This window comes from Lolium rigidum, chromosome 6, assembly GCF_022539505.1.
Source record: "Lolium rigidum isolate FL_2022 chromosome 6, APGP_CSIRO_Lrig_0.1, whole genome shotgun sequence".
Taxonomy (NCBI): domain Eukaryota; kingdom Viridiplantae; phylum Streptophyta; class Magnoliopsida; order Poales; family Poaceae; genus Lolium; species Lolium rigidum.
In genome coordinates, this window is record NC_061513.1 from 199,251,538 (window position 1) to 199,265,438 (window position 13,901).

Sequence of the window (13,901 nt, forward strand, 5' to 3'; positions counted from 1 at the left end):
ACCATGTAGGTTCACCGCTGTGAAGTAGTATGTCCTTCAAGTGTGTGTTGAGATTGAGGGTAGAGAGGAGAGAGTTCACCTTACTGAGCTTGTGTCATCGGTCCACTTAAGGGACTACTTGATTTTGATGTAGTTTCGTCCTTAGATGGGACTACATCATCATCTCTGAGCAGCTCCGACGGCCGCTTATCTCTGCTCTCGCCTCGGCAGCCACCCAGACGGCCGGTCAACCTGTCTCTCTCGCCCGCTCTTTTCGGCAGCCAGCACCGTTGTCGACCCGCTGCCAGCACCATTGTCGACCCGCTGCCAGCTCGTGGCCGGGCTCCCCTCTTTCATCACCAATCAATTGGCCGAGCTCCCGCTCTTCTCGTTGATTAACCTCGCTGAAATTTCATGCCAATTAGAACGTACATAAACCGGCGGTATTTATTGTAAACGATGTTGTACTATTGATGAGCCTGATTCAAATCGGTTGACTGCAAGTGCTTCGCTGATTTTTGTTACCAACGGATTTGGCTGCCCATTAATTGATGCACGTCCAGGGGCCTTCGCTGATTTTTGTTACCAATGGATTTGGCTGCCCATTAATTGATACACGTCCTGGGGCCTTGACGAAGAACAGTCGGCGCGGAACAACGGAGCTTCTTTATTATTAGGTATAGAAACTTGTTCAAAAATTTCCTAATAATTTAACAGCTATCATAAAATATAAATTAAGCCGGAACAACTACGAGGCATATTTACATGGTCTTGTTCTACGTAAACCTAAAGGCCAAAAAATAGCCTCCAGTAGGCTGGCTCATCTTGGATCAATTAAAGACCTATCAAGTCAGTCTCCTGGTAAAATACTTAGATTAGAAGTTGCAGAATTGCTCTTCTTGCAGAACTGAACGTCCTAGTCCGGCTTGGTGTACTCAAGCAGCATGTGTGGGGACCTGTAAACATTTACCAATGTCCAGTATAAAACTTCTTCCACTTGTAGCTCACCTTCTGCCCGTGCTGCATAAATGCCTTCACAGATATCAAGCAACCTATGAAAGACCATCTTTCAGTAAAAAATTACAGTTCTAGCTATCCAAACAAAATTGCCTTGAGGTATGAGATGTGCATTGCATCAGGATTTTCTTGGCGACCCTCTTAAATTCAAACCAATACTAACTCCTAATATTAATAACAAAAAAAAATAGTTACAGCCCAATAGTCTAATCAGATTAAAGTGAAGGGAACAAACAACATACAACCAAAAGCTACAGGCAAAATGAAATTTGGCGATGTAAGATTGATTAACAGGGTTAACCAAATCAATATCCTTCCTTGATCAACTAACAGGAGTCAGACCCGTGTGAAACAAATTACAGTCTCTTCAGTGGCTTCCTGGACATATGCTAGGGAAAGGATGTGGCTGCTACCTTAAGTACGAGATTTGCTGGAAATTGCTACTATACCATGGTAGAAAATCCAACTATGGTGATCGTTTTTCCTTGTGGAATTTTTAAAATACTGCAGGGTGGATGTTTTGAGCCCATGGTTCGGTTGTAATCGTTTTCCTCTTAATCTTAATGAAATGACGCGCAGATCTCCTGCGGGTTCTCGAAAAAAAAATACTGCAGGGCAAGTACAAAACTAATCTATCACAATAATTTCTCCATTTTAATTTCAGCACATATCTGGTGCTAGGATGACGAAGAAAATAGATATGACTGATCTATATCTATATAATAACATAAAAAAGTATTGTTAGGTGGGAACTTCTAGTCTCAACTATACGAAATCATTTATTTTATTTTCATATTTCTCATCCAAGGGCTGTGCACAAGGTTAAGCCCACTTCTAATGACTCATTTATCAATTGCACAATTTATCCTAATAATAACAAACTTTCCACTTAATGCAAGTACTTGTCTCTCCTAACTTCTCTTGCTAATTACTTCCAACAATGAGCTTGAAACTTCTTACAATGTTCCCTAGAAAAGCTATTGATAACCTTGTTTGTATTATTTTTCAGACTTTTAAGTTGGCTTATCGCCCATAACCACCCCAATATTTCACAACAATTATAATGTACAGAATTTATAAGCTTTTCCTGTAAGAATGTAAAACATACCAATCGATTAGGCACAAGTTTCTGTCCATAAAAAATAAACTATTTCTGCTATGATTTTGAAATGTTGAAGAATCAGTATGCCACATCAACAATGTGCAAATACCGACCGAATATTCATATTAGTTGGTGCAACTATCAATCTCTGTCTATGGTTGGTTAGGAAAACACACAAAAATGAGAAATTTCACATAACATAACTATCATACCTGTCGCAAGATGGGAGATTCTCATAAGGTATCCTCATTCTCAAGTCTGAGCATTGCAGTCTAATAAATCTTGCAACAGCTAACACAAAAGTAATGTACAAACTCCATATGCTGAATTTGCTGAGTGTTTCACCAATAATGCCCTCTGAGCAGTAAACACATAACTGTTAGCAGCAAACCAATGACAGCTAAATCAACTTTACTTTTACTAATACAACTGTAAACTTATAAAATATATTCACAAACACTCATGCTTGGGAGTGAACAAATGCAGCAAGAGCAAATAAGTAATTTGAGAAACATGATAGATACATACGAGGTGTCTCCTCAGACACGACAATTGCCATAGGACCATTCTGCCCTTGACAACCAGCCAAATCTGATGGGTTTGTATTGTAGAATGACCACCAAGGATAAGTGCCATTATTTAAGAGCAGTTCACCACTTACTGAATCTATCTGCACTTATGAACAGATAAAATTATTTTGCTTCCATTCAGGAATGGTAACAAGAAAACAAAAAGGCTACAGAAATATTGCATACCGATGACTCTAGTCGCCGCACTTCGCCTGATCCTGTAACCCGAAAATACCTAGGGTAAGCATCAGTTATCCTGAAGCTGTGCACAGATCCATTGAGCACTTGTTTAACATCATCTACACCTGGGCACTGCTCGACAGGTGATTCATATTTCACCAACTCCTTCCCTTTCGGTCTAGCTCTGAGAAAATCCCAATTTAAAATAAGTTCCATTTTTCCAAAATAGATTTCTGTCTCCTCAAGGGATTGAACAAATCTGCTTTGAACTGGAGGAGGTACCAACCACATTGTAGATGCATCAGGTTGGCAACAGATTAGCTGAATGTCATCAATATTGTATGCCCCTAAATAATCTAGAGGATCAACATCATTATAGGCCTTCAAATACTTCCAAGGTATCTTTTCACAAGCAGTTGTTTGAAAAAAGGTTAACCTTCCACCAAGAGCCTTTATGTCAATCTTAACACTTACATCAATGATGGGATTGGCAATATTTGTGGGATTACCACTGCTGTAAATCTGAAATATAAATTTATGCATAGAATCGGCTTTAGACCACCCACGAGCTTATAAGAGTTGGTGCAGATACATGAATAAATATTTAATTGACTGAGGCTAATTTCAACCATTTCCACAAAGGAGAGGAGGGCATCAATAACAGAAAGCATGATCAACATATCCACGATCGTACAATGCGTGTATATCAGATTCTCAGTATGCAGCATCAGATATAAGTCATTTAAATTTACATTTACATATGGGAAAGCTGTTCTGAACCTTAGTTCAGAGTACTAAGTTTCATGCACCAACCCGTAAAACCAAAATTCCGAACTGATGGAGAAGGTTGGGCAATCCACATATACTTCCAAACCCCCTCTCACATATGGGTCAATAAGGCCTAAATGCGAACAAAAAGAAGGGGGTAGGAGGGCGGCAGCGCCCTGCCTCGGCGGAGGAGGAAGGGGCTGAGGCTGCGCCGGTAGTCACACGCCGGCGGTGGGGGCAGCAGGTCCTCTCACGGCCAGGTCGGAGGAAGGAGACGACTTCCTTCTATTTTTATTTTTTAGATATTATTATTTTTACTTGGGCTGACATGTTGGACCCAGTCTACCTCAGCAAATTGCACATGGTCTACCTGCCCAGAGCTAACAAATGGTGCCTGCTGTCAGTTTCGCTGTCAATTCAATCAACCATTTGCCTGAATTGCAAAATTCATGCACTAGTGGTAGATTTCGGTTCCCAAAACGTAAAGTGGTATCATTTCGTAAATTTGAGCATGTGGTAGTTTTATGATATTCAGTCACCCACGCCACTTACTCCCTCCTGCCCATATTATGTTGCGCATAATTTTGCGTTCAAGTCAAACTTTGCAAACTTTGACCAAAATATAGATGATAATAAGATCTACTATACCAAATGCATATAATATGAAAATATATTTCATGACACTTGTAAATTTTAATTTTTCGTTGGATATGTTTATATTTTAATTAATATGCATGGTCAAATTTTACAAAGTTTGACTTTGACCAAACTTTATATGCAACCAGTGTTGGGCAGGAGGGAGTATCTCTAACTAAATGACTTATATCTTAGACCATGAAATAAAGCCCACATGCTACATGACACAATACTAGCTATGGGAAAATAAATATGAGTACATGACCAAGGACGACTACACCAAGGCCAAGTAGTCCCCCAAGTCAAGTGGACCGAAGGCCAAGTAGTCCCCCAAGTCAAGTGGACCGAAGGCCAAGTGGTCCCCCAAGTCAAGTGGACCGATGACTCGAGCCCGAGTGAGAGCTATACATGACAAGGTGAATTCAATCCTCTCTACACTCGACCTCGACACAACCTTGGATGGAATGCTACCTCATGCGGATGTTCTGTGTATCATTAGGTACAAATTTCGACAAGGAGCCATAGAGGATGAACCCCCATTGTGCAAGGAAGAAAAGGAGAAGAGAAGAAGGGAAGGTGGCCGGTAGCAGGCCAAGCGCTACCGGCCGAGGGAGGGGCGGTACCACCGGCCGGAGGACAGCCATGACCAGGCCACCACGTCACCTCCCGGGACCGAGCCAGGACCGGTACTACCGGCCATCAAGGGCAAGTACTACCGCCGGGTGCTGGCCGGTACCACCGCCCTTGGTACCGGCCCAGGTACCGCTCGCGCGCCGCGCTTATAGTAGGTTTCTCACCCGAATGCCTATTTTTCCGGTACTCTCACCGGTACTACCGCCGAGACTACCGCTCAGTGTATTTTGAGCGCAGATCTGGACCGTTGATCCTCATTTGAGTGGCTGTAACTTAAGTAGCACTTTTACCAAACTACCTTCATAGAAATCTGGTCTATATGTGCTCATGTATCCCCATTTGCTAGGGTTAGACATAGACTTGGATTGTTCCTTAGAGCTTAGCTCAAAACCTCTGGGATAATCTTTCCTATGTAATCAAGGCCTCTCTTGTTGAGATTTGGATACTTGTGTGTGAGATTCTGGTGCAACCCACTCTCTCTCACACATGTGTTCATGTCCATCACCGATCTCTCAACCGGAATTCTACCTCGCGGTCTCTTCCGGGTGATTCTATCGGCGTAGTCAATCAAGCCACGGGAGTTCAATCGATTTGTATCGGGTTGGTGTGCGTTTGTGCTCTTCGTGTTCATCGAGTTTGTCGTGTTCTTTGTGTGTTCCTCTTTCCCCTCCTCTTTGGGTCAATTTTGTGAGTTTTGGCCAACCCCTTGACCCTAGGTCACATCATATGGTATCAGCAGCTCTTGGTTCCCACGAATTTGACCGCCCAACGACCCAATTTCATCTCAAGAAAAATTTCGAAAAATCCCCAAAAAATAGCCCTAATTTTTCCTTTTGATGGATCTGCGATTTTGTTGAGTTTTGAGTGGTTTTGGTCCATTGTCTTCGTGTCCCTAGTGTTGATCTACTATTTCCCCCACTTTTTAGCCCCCAATTTCTTCCATTTCCATCATTTGGGTAGATTTTCCTTGGGTTTAGTGAAGAACAGCTCAAGAACAAGTCGTGGCCGCGTGGGGATGAACCAGCCGTGACGCAACCGGTACTACCGGCCACGCCAGGCCGGCACCACCGCTGCCGCTACCTCCTGCAGCCGCATGCCACCACCACGCCAGGCCGGTACCACCACCACCCCCGCACCGGTACCACCACCCATATACCACCGGCACAACCGGCCACCTCCCCCAGTACCACCGCTACCCCCCACCGCCGGCCAACACCACCGCAGCCCCACCACCACTACCGTCACGAGCACACCGGTACCACCTCCAGCCTACCACCGCAACCACCGCCAAGCTATTTTGACCCCATTGTTCTCTAACTTGTGTTTGTTTGTCCCGGTTTGAGTGCCTTGTTTGTGATACCAACCCGCAGCTCCGAAGCAAAGCGACGACAACCTCGGCACCCCGGACTTGCAACCGTACATTTGACTCCACCGCCATCATCGCAAGTTGGTGTTCATCGCCGCCTACGCATCTTAGGTATAACTTGCATTCCACCTTGTAGCCCCTCTTCTTCTTGCGATCTATCCCACCGAGCGAAGCTTATCGAGTGTTGCGAAACATTGCACGAGGTCCTAACCATGAGGGTGTGCATTGTGTTGAGTAAAGCTTATAAGCAAAGCTCGGGGCGGAAAGCAATTGCAAAGGCGAAGAGCATAGTCTGCTAGTGAAAAAAAATAAAAGGGGGAAGTGCAAGTGCCACCAACACAAAAGAGTTCGAAAAGCTTTTAAGAAAGCAAGAGAGATAGAGAAGAGACCTCGTGCGAATCTTGGTGTTTCATCTCTTATGCAACCTAGCTATCGCCTCTCCTTGAGTTAGTGTGACAACGAGCACCACCTTTGCTAATTGGTTGTTGTTTTTATTCCGCTCATTCCTTGGTCGCACTAACCACCCCCCCCCCCCCCCCACACATCTCGTGTGTGAGTTCCACATCTTTTATAGTGATCATCACTTTGACATTTGATTTTTGGATTTCATCCACTCTTAACAACAAACTTGACTTTGGATTTCGTCTTTTGGCTTTTCACCACCCTTACCTATCCACTATATTTGCTAGCTTTTGCGTGTGTAACCGGTTACAAATTTTGGGTTGGTTGGTTGCCCCAATACTATCATACCAAGGTAAGGTTGCAAGGTAGTGTTCTTCCACTAACATCCACAACCTAGCTCCTGTCTTGACAACATGCCTAGGAACGGAGAAGAAGCAAGGAAGGATGGCGTCCTCCACGACAACGAGAGGTTGGCTACCCAACACAATCTATGGGCAAAACACCAAGAGTTCAAGGAGCAACTCGCCTTGTTCGAGACGCGCATCGATGAGCAATATGAAAAAGTAGCACAAAATCTTTGCCGTCGTGAACCAAGACATGGCCCTCCTTCGCAAAGCTACGGACAACTTGGATCGCCAAATGCCGGCCAACGATGCGAACATGGAGCGGCGCATGGATAGCCTCAAGCGCGCCATCAACAACTTGGGTCAGCGCCGCCGACACCGATCTACCTCATCATCAAGCTCTTCACAAGACTACTACTACCATGACCGTCACGAGTCATCACGCTCAAGCTCAAGGCGAGGAGAACCTCATTGACATGTTCGACCACATGCGTGTCATCAACAAAAAGCACAACTCCATGACCACCATCAACATGATCGCCATGCCCACCATGGGCGTGACGACCAACCCCACGACAACATCATCCTCGACATGGATCCGGTGCCTCATCGCGAACCACATATTGATGCTCATGATTAAGGTCACCAAGAACAACCTAGACGTGATCTTCGAAACCAACCACGGCACAACCATCATGGAAGAGGAAATTCCGAACGTGATCAAGATGAAGAAAGTAATCATGGACATCATTAAGAACTTCCACAACCTCGTCAAGATCGCCGCCAATACCATCATCGCGCACGAAGTGAAGCAAGCGTTCAAGTGCAACGCCAACCCAATGATACGGTTGGCCGAGGAAGACCTCCTCATCCACAACAAATGGCGAGAGAAGAAGGCATGCGACCTCGCCGACGGAACTTGGAGGATGAAGAAAACATGTATGGCAAGCTCAAGTTCAACATGCCAAAGTTCAAGGGCGAAGATGACGCCGAAGCCTACCTCTCATGGGCGCTCAAGGTTTACAAGATCTTCCGCATCCACAACTACTCCGGTGCGAAGGTGGCCATGGCATCACATGAGTTTGAAGATTATGCCAACACTTGGTGGGAGCAAGTGGTCACTCTTAAGGGAAGAAAAGGGTGAGCCCCCATTGACACTTGGGAAGAGATGAAGGAAGAGATGCATGCTCGCTTTGTGCCTTCTCACCACATGACCGACCTCTTCAACAAGCTACAAAAATTGAAGCAAGGCACCAAGACCGTTGAGGAATTCTATAAGAGATGGAGTTGACCATGATGCGAGCCAACATCCAAGAGTCCGAGAACTAAACAATTGCTCGATACTTCAATGGCCTCAACTACCTAATCAAGAGGATTGTCGAGTTCCAACAATATTCAACCATTGTTAAGTTGGTTCACCAAGCTTCCAAGGCTGAGCGACAAGTGAATGAGGACATCAAGTACAATAAGACGAAGTCCTACTTCGCCTCCAAGCTCACTACAAGCACTCATACAACAAGTGTGAAACCCACCTCTTCCTCAACGACATCCAAGCAACCGACCATCCAAAGTCGCATGAAGCAACCGGCACCTTGAACCGCCTCTTCAAAAGCATCAACGAGACCTATCAATGTCACATGCTTCAAGTGTGGAACACAAGGCCACAAGTCCTTTGAGTGCAAGAATATCAAGGTTATGATCACATTGGAGAATGGTGACATAGAGACCTTAAGTGAAGGAGAGTATGAAGCTCAACCTCACGCTCCACAAGCATCCAACTCCATACCATGTCCAATGGTTGAGTGACAAGGGCAAGGTCAAGATCCAACACACCGTCACCGTCAACTTCAAGATCGGTCCTTATGAAGACACCATCGAGTGTGATGTGGTTCCTATGACGGTTTGCCACATGTTGCTTGGCCGGCCATGGCAATATGATAAGAAGGCTACACATAATGGTCACTCCAATGTCTACACCTTCAAGGTCAAAGACAAGAAGTTTGAGCTTCGCCTAATGACTCCTAGCCAAATCATCGCGGACAATGCGAAGGCTCCACCGAAAGGAGAGTGAGCGCCACAAGCCAAATATGAGTGAGATGAAGAGTGTTCTCATAGCCACCAAAAGTGAGTTGAGAGAAGTGCAAGACAACCAATCCACAATATTGCACTACGTGCTCATATGCAAGGGACCACCGTCGGAGACTAACAACTTAACAACAATTCCTTTGTCTTTGATGTATCTTTTGAAGGAGTTTCGAGGCATTAAGCACCGCATCGATCTCATACCCGGCGCTCCACTACCGAACCATGCCGCCTACCGCACCAACCCCGAAGACACGAAGGAGATACAACGTCAAATTCAAGATCTTCTCGCAAAAGGATATGTTCGTGAAAACCTTAGCCCATGTGCGGTTTCGGTCATTCTTGTTCCCAAACCGGATGAAACACAAAGGATGTGTATGGATTGTAGACTCATCAATGGCATTACCGTCCGTTAGCGCCAGCCCATTCCTCGTTTGGATGACATGCTTGATGAGTTGTGTGGTGCCACAATATTTTCGAAAGTTGATGTGTCTAGTAGTGGCAATCACCAAATGGCCATTGGTGACGAATGGAAGACGGCATTCAAGACCAAGCTTGGTCTTTATGAATGGCTTGTCATGCCGTTTGGTCTTTCCAATGCTCCTTCTACCTTTATGCATCTTACGAACCATATCCTCTTATTGGCAAGAGTGTTGTTGTGTATTTTGATGATATTCTCATTTATAGTAAGAATCTCGAGGACCATGTTCAACATGTGAGAGAAGTCTTATGCATCTTACGCAATGAGAAACTCTATGCCAATCTTCCTAAATGCACTTTTGCATAAAAAAAGTTGATCTTCCTTGGATTCGTTGTTTCCTCCAATGGCATTTGAAGTTGATTCTTCGAAAGTTGAGGCTATTCATAATTGGTCTATCGTCGCTTTGTGAAAGACTTTAGCACCATTGCTTGCCCCTTAAATGAACTAAGAAGAATGTTCCCTTTGTTTGGGATAAGGCACAACAAAATGCATTTGATGAATTGAAAAGGAGACTTACCGAGGCACCACTCCTTGTTTTACCAAATTTTGCAAAAACTTTGAGATTGAGTGTGATGCAAGTGGACTTGGCATTGGTGGTGTACTTATGCAAGATGAAAAACCCGTAGCATATTATAGCGAAAAGTTAGACGGTGCTCATCTAAACTATCCTATATATGACAAGGAACTTTGGGCATTAGTTCGTGTCCTTGAAGTTTGGCAACATTATCTTTGGCCAAAAGAATTTGTTATTCACTCCGACCATGAGTCTTTGAAATATTTGAAAAGTCAAGCCAATTTGAACAAAAGGCATGCTAAACGGGTTGAGTTTATTGAGTCTTTCCCTTATGTAATCAAATACAAAAAGGGAAAGGACAATGTAGTCGCGGATGCTCTTTCCCGTGAGAACAATCTTTTGCTTACTCGCTTGGATTTTCATGTGTTGGGTCTTGATGAGATAAAGGAACTTTACCCCAGGGACACATTTTTTGGCCCCATTTTTGCCAAGTGTTCCATTGAAAAAGGATTTGATGATTTCTATTTGCATGATGGTTTCTTGTTCAAAGCTAACAAAATTTGCATACCCGAGTCTTCACTTCGAAAGTTGCTTTTGCAAGAGTCACATGGAGGTGGAGTAATGGGACACTTTAGACGCGACAAGACTCTTGCCATGCTCTCCACCAATTACTATTGGCCCAAGATGAAGCGAGACGTCGAACGACTATGCAACCGTTGCACCACGTGCTTACAAACTAAGTCTACCACAAACCCCTATGGCCTTTACACCCCTTTACCAATTCCATATGCTCCTTGGTCCGATATTAGCATGGATTTCGTACTAGGCTTACCACGCACTAGATATGGTCATGACTCTGTTGCTGATCGTTTCTCTAAGATGGCTCACTTTATACCATGCAATAAGGCTGACAATGCTTCACACGTTGCTACTTTGTTTTTTAGGGAAGTCGTTCGTCTACATGGGATACCCGCAAGCATCGTCTCAGATAGAGACGCACTTCATGAGAGAACCAACATGGACTTCGACAAGCGCGCCCTCAACATGAAAAAACTCCATGAAGATACAAGGGCAACAATACAATAACATGTACTTCGCCAAGCCACAAGACTCAACGCCAACAAGAAAGAAAGTTTATTCGAAGAAGGCAACCTCGTTTGAATACACCTCCAGAAGGAAAGGTTTCCACATGAAACTCCAAGCTCAAGCCAAGAGGAGATGGTCCCTTCAAGGTGCTCAAGCGCATCAACAACAACGCCTACGTCATCGACATACCAACGTCAAAGTATTTGGTGAGCAACACATTCAACATCTCGGATCTCTCACCCTATCATGCAGATGAGGAGGAACTAGAGTCAAGGATGACTCTTTCCCAAGGGGGGGAGGGGAGATGATGTAGCCCCGCCAAAGGACGACACTACACTAAGGCCAAGTAGTCCCCCAAGTGGACCGATGACTCGAGCCCGAGTAAGAGCTATGCATGACAAGGTGAATTCAATCCTCTCTATACTCGACCTCGACACAACCTTGGATGGAATGTGACCTCATGCCGATGTTCTATGTGTCATTAGGTACAAATTTCGACAAGGAGCCGTAGAGAATGAACCCCCATTGTGCAAGGAAGAAGGGAAGAGAAGAGAAAAGGAGAAGAGAAGGGAAGGTGGCCGGCAGCAGGCCAATTGCTACCGGCCGAGGGAGGGGCGGTGCCACCGGCTGGAGGACAGCCATCACTAGGCCGCCACGTCGCCTCCCAGGATCGAGTCAGGACCGGTACTACCGGCCATCAAGGGCCGGTACTACCGCCGGGTGCTAGCCGGTACCCCCGCCCTTGGTACCGGCGCAGGTACGGCTCGAGCGCCGCGCTTACAGTAGGTGTCTCACCCGAATGCCTATTTCTCCGGTACCCTCACCGGTACTACCGCCGAGACTACCGCTCAGTGTATTTTGAGCGCAGATCTGTACCGTTGATACTCATTTGAGTGGCTGTAACTTAAGTAACACTTTTACTTAACTACCCTTGACTGAAATCTGGGCTATATGTGCTCACGTATCCCCATTTGCTAGTGTTAGACATAGACTTGGATTATTCCTTAGAGCTTAGCTCAAAACCTCTGGGATAATCTTTCCTATGTAATCAAGGCCTCTCTTGTTGAGATTTGGATACTTGTGTGTAAGATTCTAATGCAACCCAGTCCCTCTCTCACATCTGTGTTCATCTCCATCACCGATCTCTCAACCGGAATTCTACCTCGCGGTCTCTTCCGGGTGATTGTATCACCGTGGTCAATCGAGCCACGGGAGTTCAATCGATTTGTATCGGGTTGGTGTGCGTTTGTGGTCTTCGTGTTCATCGAGTTCGTCGTGTTCTTCGTGTGTTCCTCTTTCCCCTCCTCCTCTTGGGTCAATTTCGTGAGATTGGACCAACCCCTTGACCCTAGGTCACATCACAAGGGGAGGATCCACAAGGACGGTGCTAATTTGTAACTAGAAAAAAGAATCATAAGGCCATGTATAACAGGGGTACACATGCTAACTAAATGGCCTAGGTAGGCATGCTAAAGAAAAGGTAACCAGCATTCACATGCTAACTAAATGGCCTAGGTGCATGATAAACAAAAATCCAAGACATCTTTTATGGGACGGAGGGAGTAGGGAACTTTCTACCTCTTTTTTCCTGTACATGTCACGACGGAGATATTTTGGATAAAATTGTGCAGTCTTGCATGTTCTAGCAGACGCTCGCACCCCTGAGAACGCTATCTACACTCAAGATGCAATTTCTTTGGTACAAGGGAAACCTAAAGGCGCATAGCACTTGTGCATATACAGTGAAGAGAAGTACACATTAGTGTAACTATTGAGTGTAGGACGGCACAGGGGTGCACCCACATAATGCTGTCCGTACTGTTTACTCTTTTTTTTTCATTTACATGTCACAACGGAGATATTTTGGATAAAATTGTGAAGTCTTGCATGTTCTAGCAGATGCTCGCCCCCCTGAGCACGCAATCCACACTCAATAAAAGATGCAGTAGTTTTTTCGTACAACTGAAACTTAAAGGTGCACAGCACTACTGTATATACAGTGAAGAAAGTACACATTAGTGTAACTATTCTGGAAAGGTATTGCATTCACGTACCAACATTGGAGCCCAAATAACACAAATAAGTACAAAGAATAGGCATATCCCACCACAGAATTTTGTCATTTTTGTTTGCTTATCCCCGTGTTGATGATTTGCCCTATTTAAAATTGTATCACATTTCACAAGGAACAAGCTTGCATATATGTCCTCCAACTGTGCAAAGGAACAAAAATATTAAATGCTGAAATTTGCTCTATTACAGCAATTAATACCTTAGTGCAAAAGCTAAATACAAGAATATAGTGAACAGATGTATTATTGTGCATAAATAATATCATCAACGTTGTACATAACAGATTCCTATAAAGTTCATCGCATGCAAAAAAATAATATACTTAAAACTGCTAATTTCATATTTTATTTGAGACAGACCAAGTCGACCTTCCACTGAAGCTTAAATAAGAGGAATCAGGTAAGCAAGTTTGGACTAATCTTGTATTCTGAGACTGCAAATAGGCTGGCTAACTGCCAAGAAGGGCTCCAAGTGCAAGTTCATTACAGAAGTCTACAAAATTCGAAACTGAAACAATCCCGATGAACCAAATTAAACCGTTCAATGCAGATCACCAATGTCAAACATGTTCAACTACTTCCGACAAAAAAGGGTATACCCAGTGCTGGAAGCTCCAACACATTGTGGGGTCTGGGGAAGGGTATTTCTAGGCAGCCTTTCCCTTGCATT

At 44.5% G+C, this 13,901-nt stretch overlaps 1 protein-coding gene across 2 annotated transcripts in view; it reads right to left on the reverse strand.

Moving 5' to 3' along the window:
• Positions 1-629: 629 nt before the first annotated feature.
• Positions 630-13,901, reverse strand: part of LOC124659185 (piezo-type mechanosensitive ion channel homolog) — a 51,889-nt gene continuing 38,617 nt past the window's right edge. The window contains exons 17-21 of one of the 2 annotated variants that reach the window (XM_047197120.1): positions 13,214-13,372; positions 2,854-3,369; positions 2,627-2,768; positions 2,311-2,455; positions 630-1,031 (exon numbers count right to left, since the gene is read on the reverse strand). In XM_047197120.1, coding sequence (XP_047053076.1) covers positions 896-1,031; positions 2,311-2,455; positions 2,627-2,768; positions 2,854-3,369; positions 13,214-13,372 — 1,098 coding nt within the window. In that variant the 3' untranslated portion in view covers positions 630-895. Of the gene's footprint in view, positions 1,032-2,310; positions 2,456-2,626; positions 2,769-2,853; positions 3,370-13,213; positions 13,373-13,901 lie in introns of those variants that run through there. The other variant, XM_047197121.1, reaches the window with a different exon arrangement.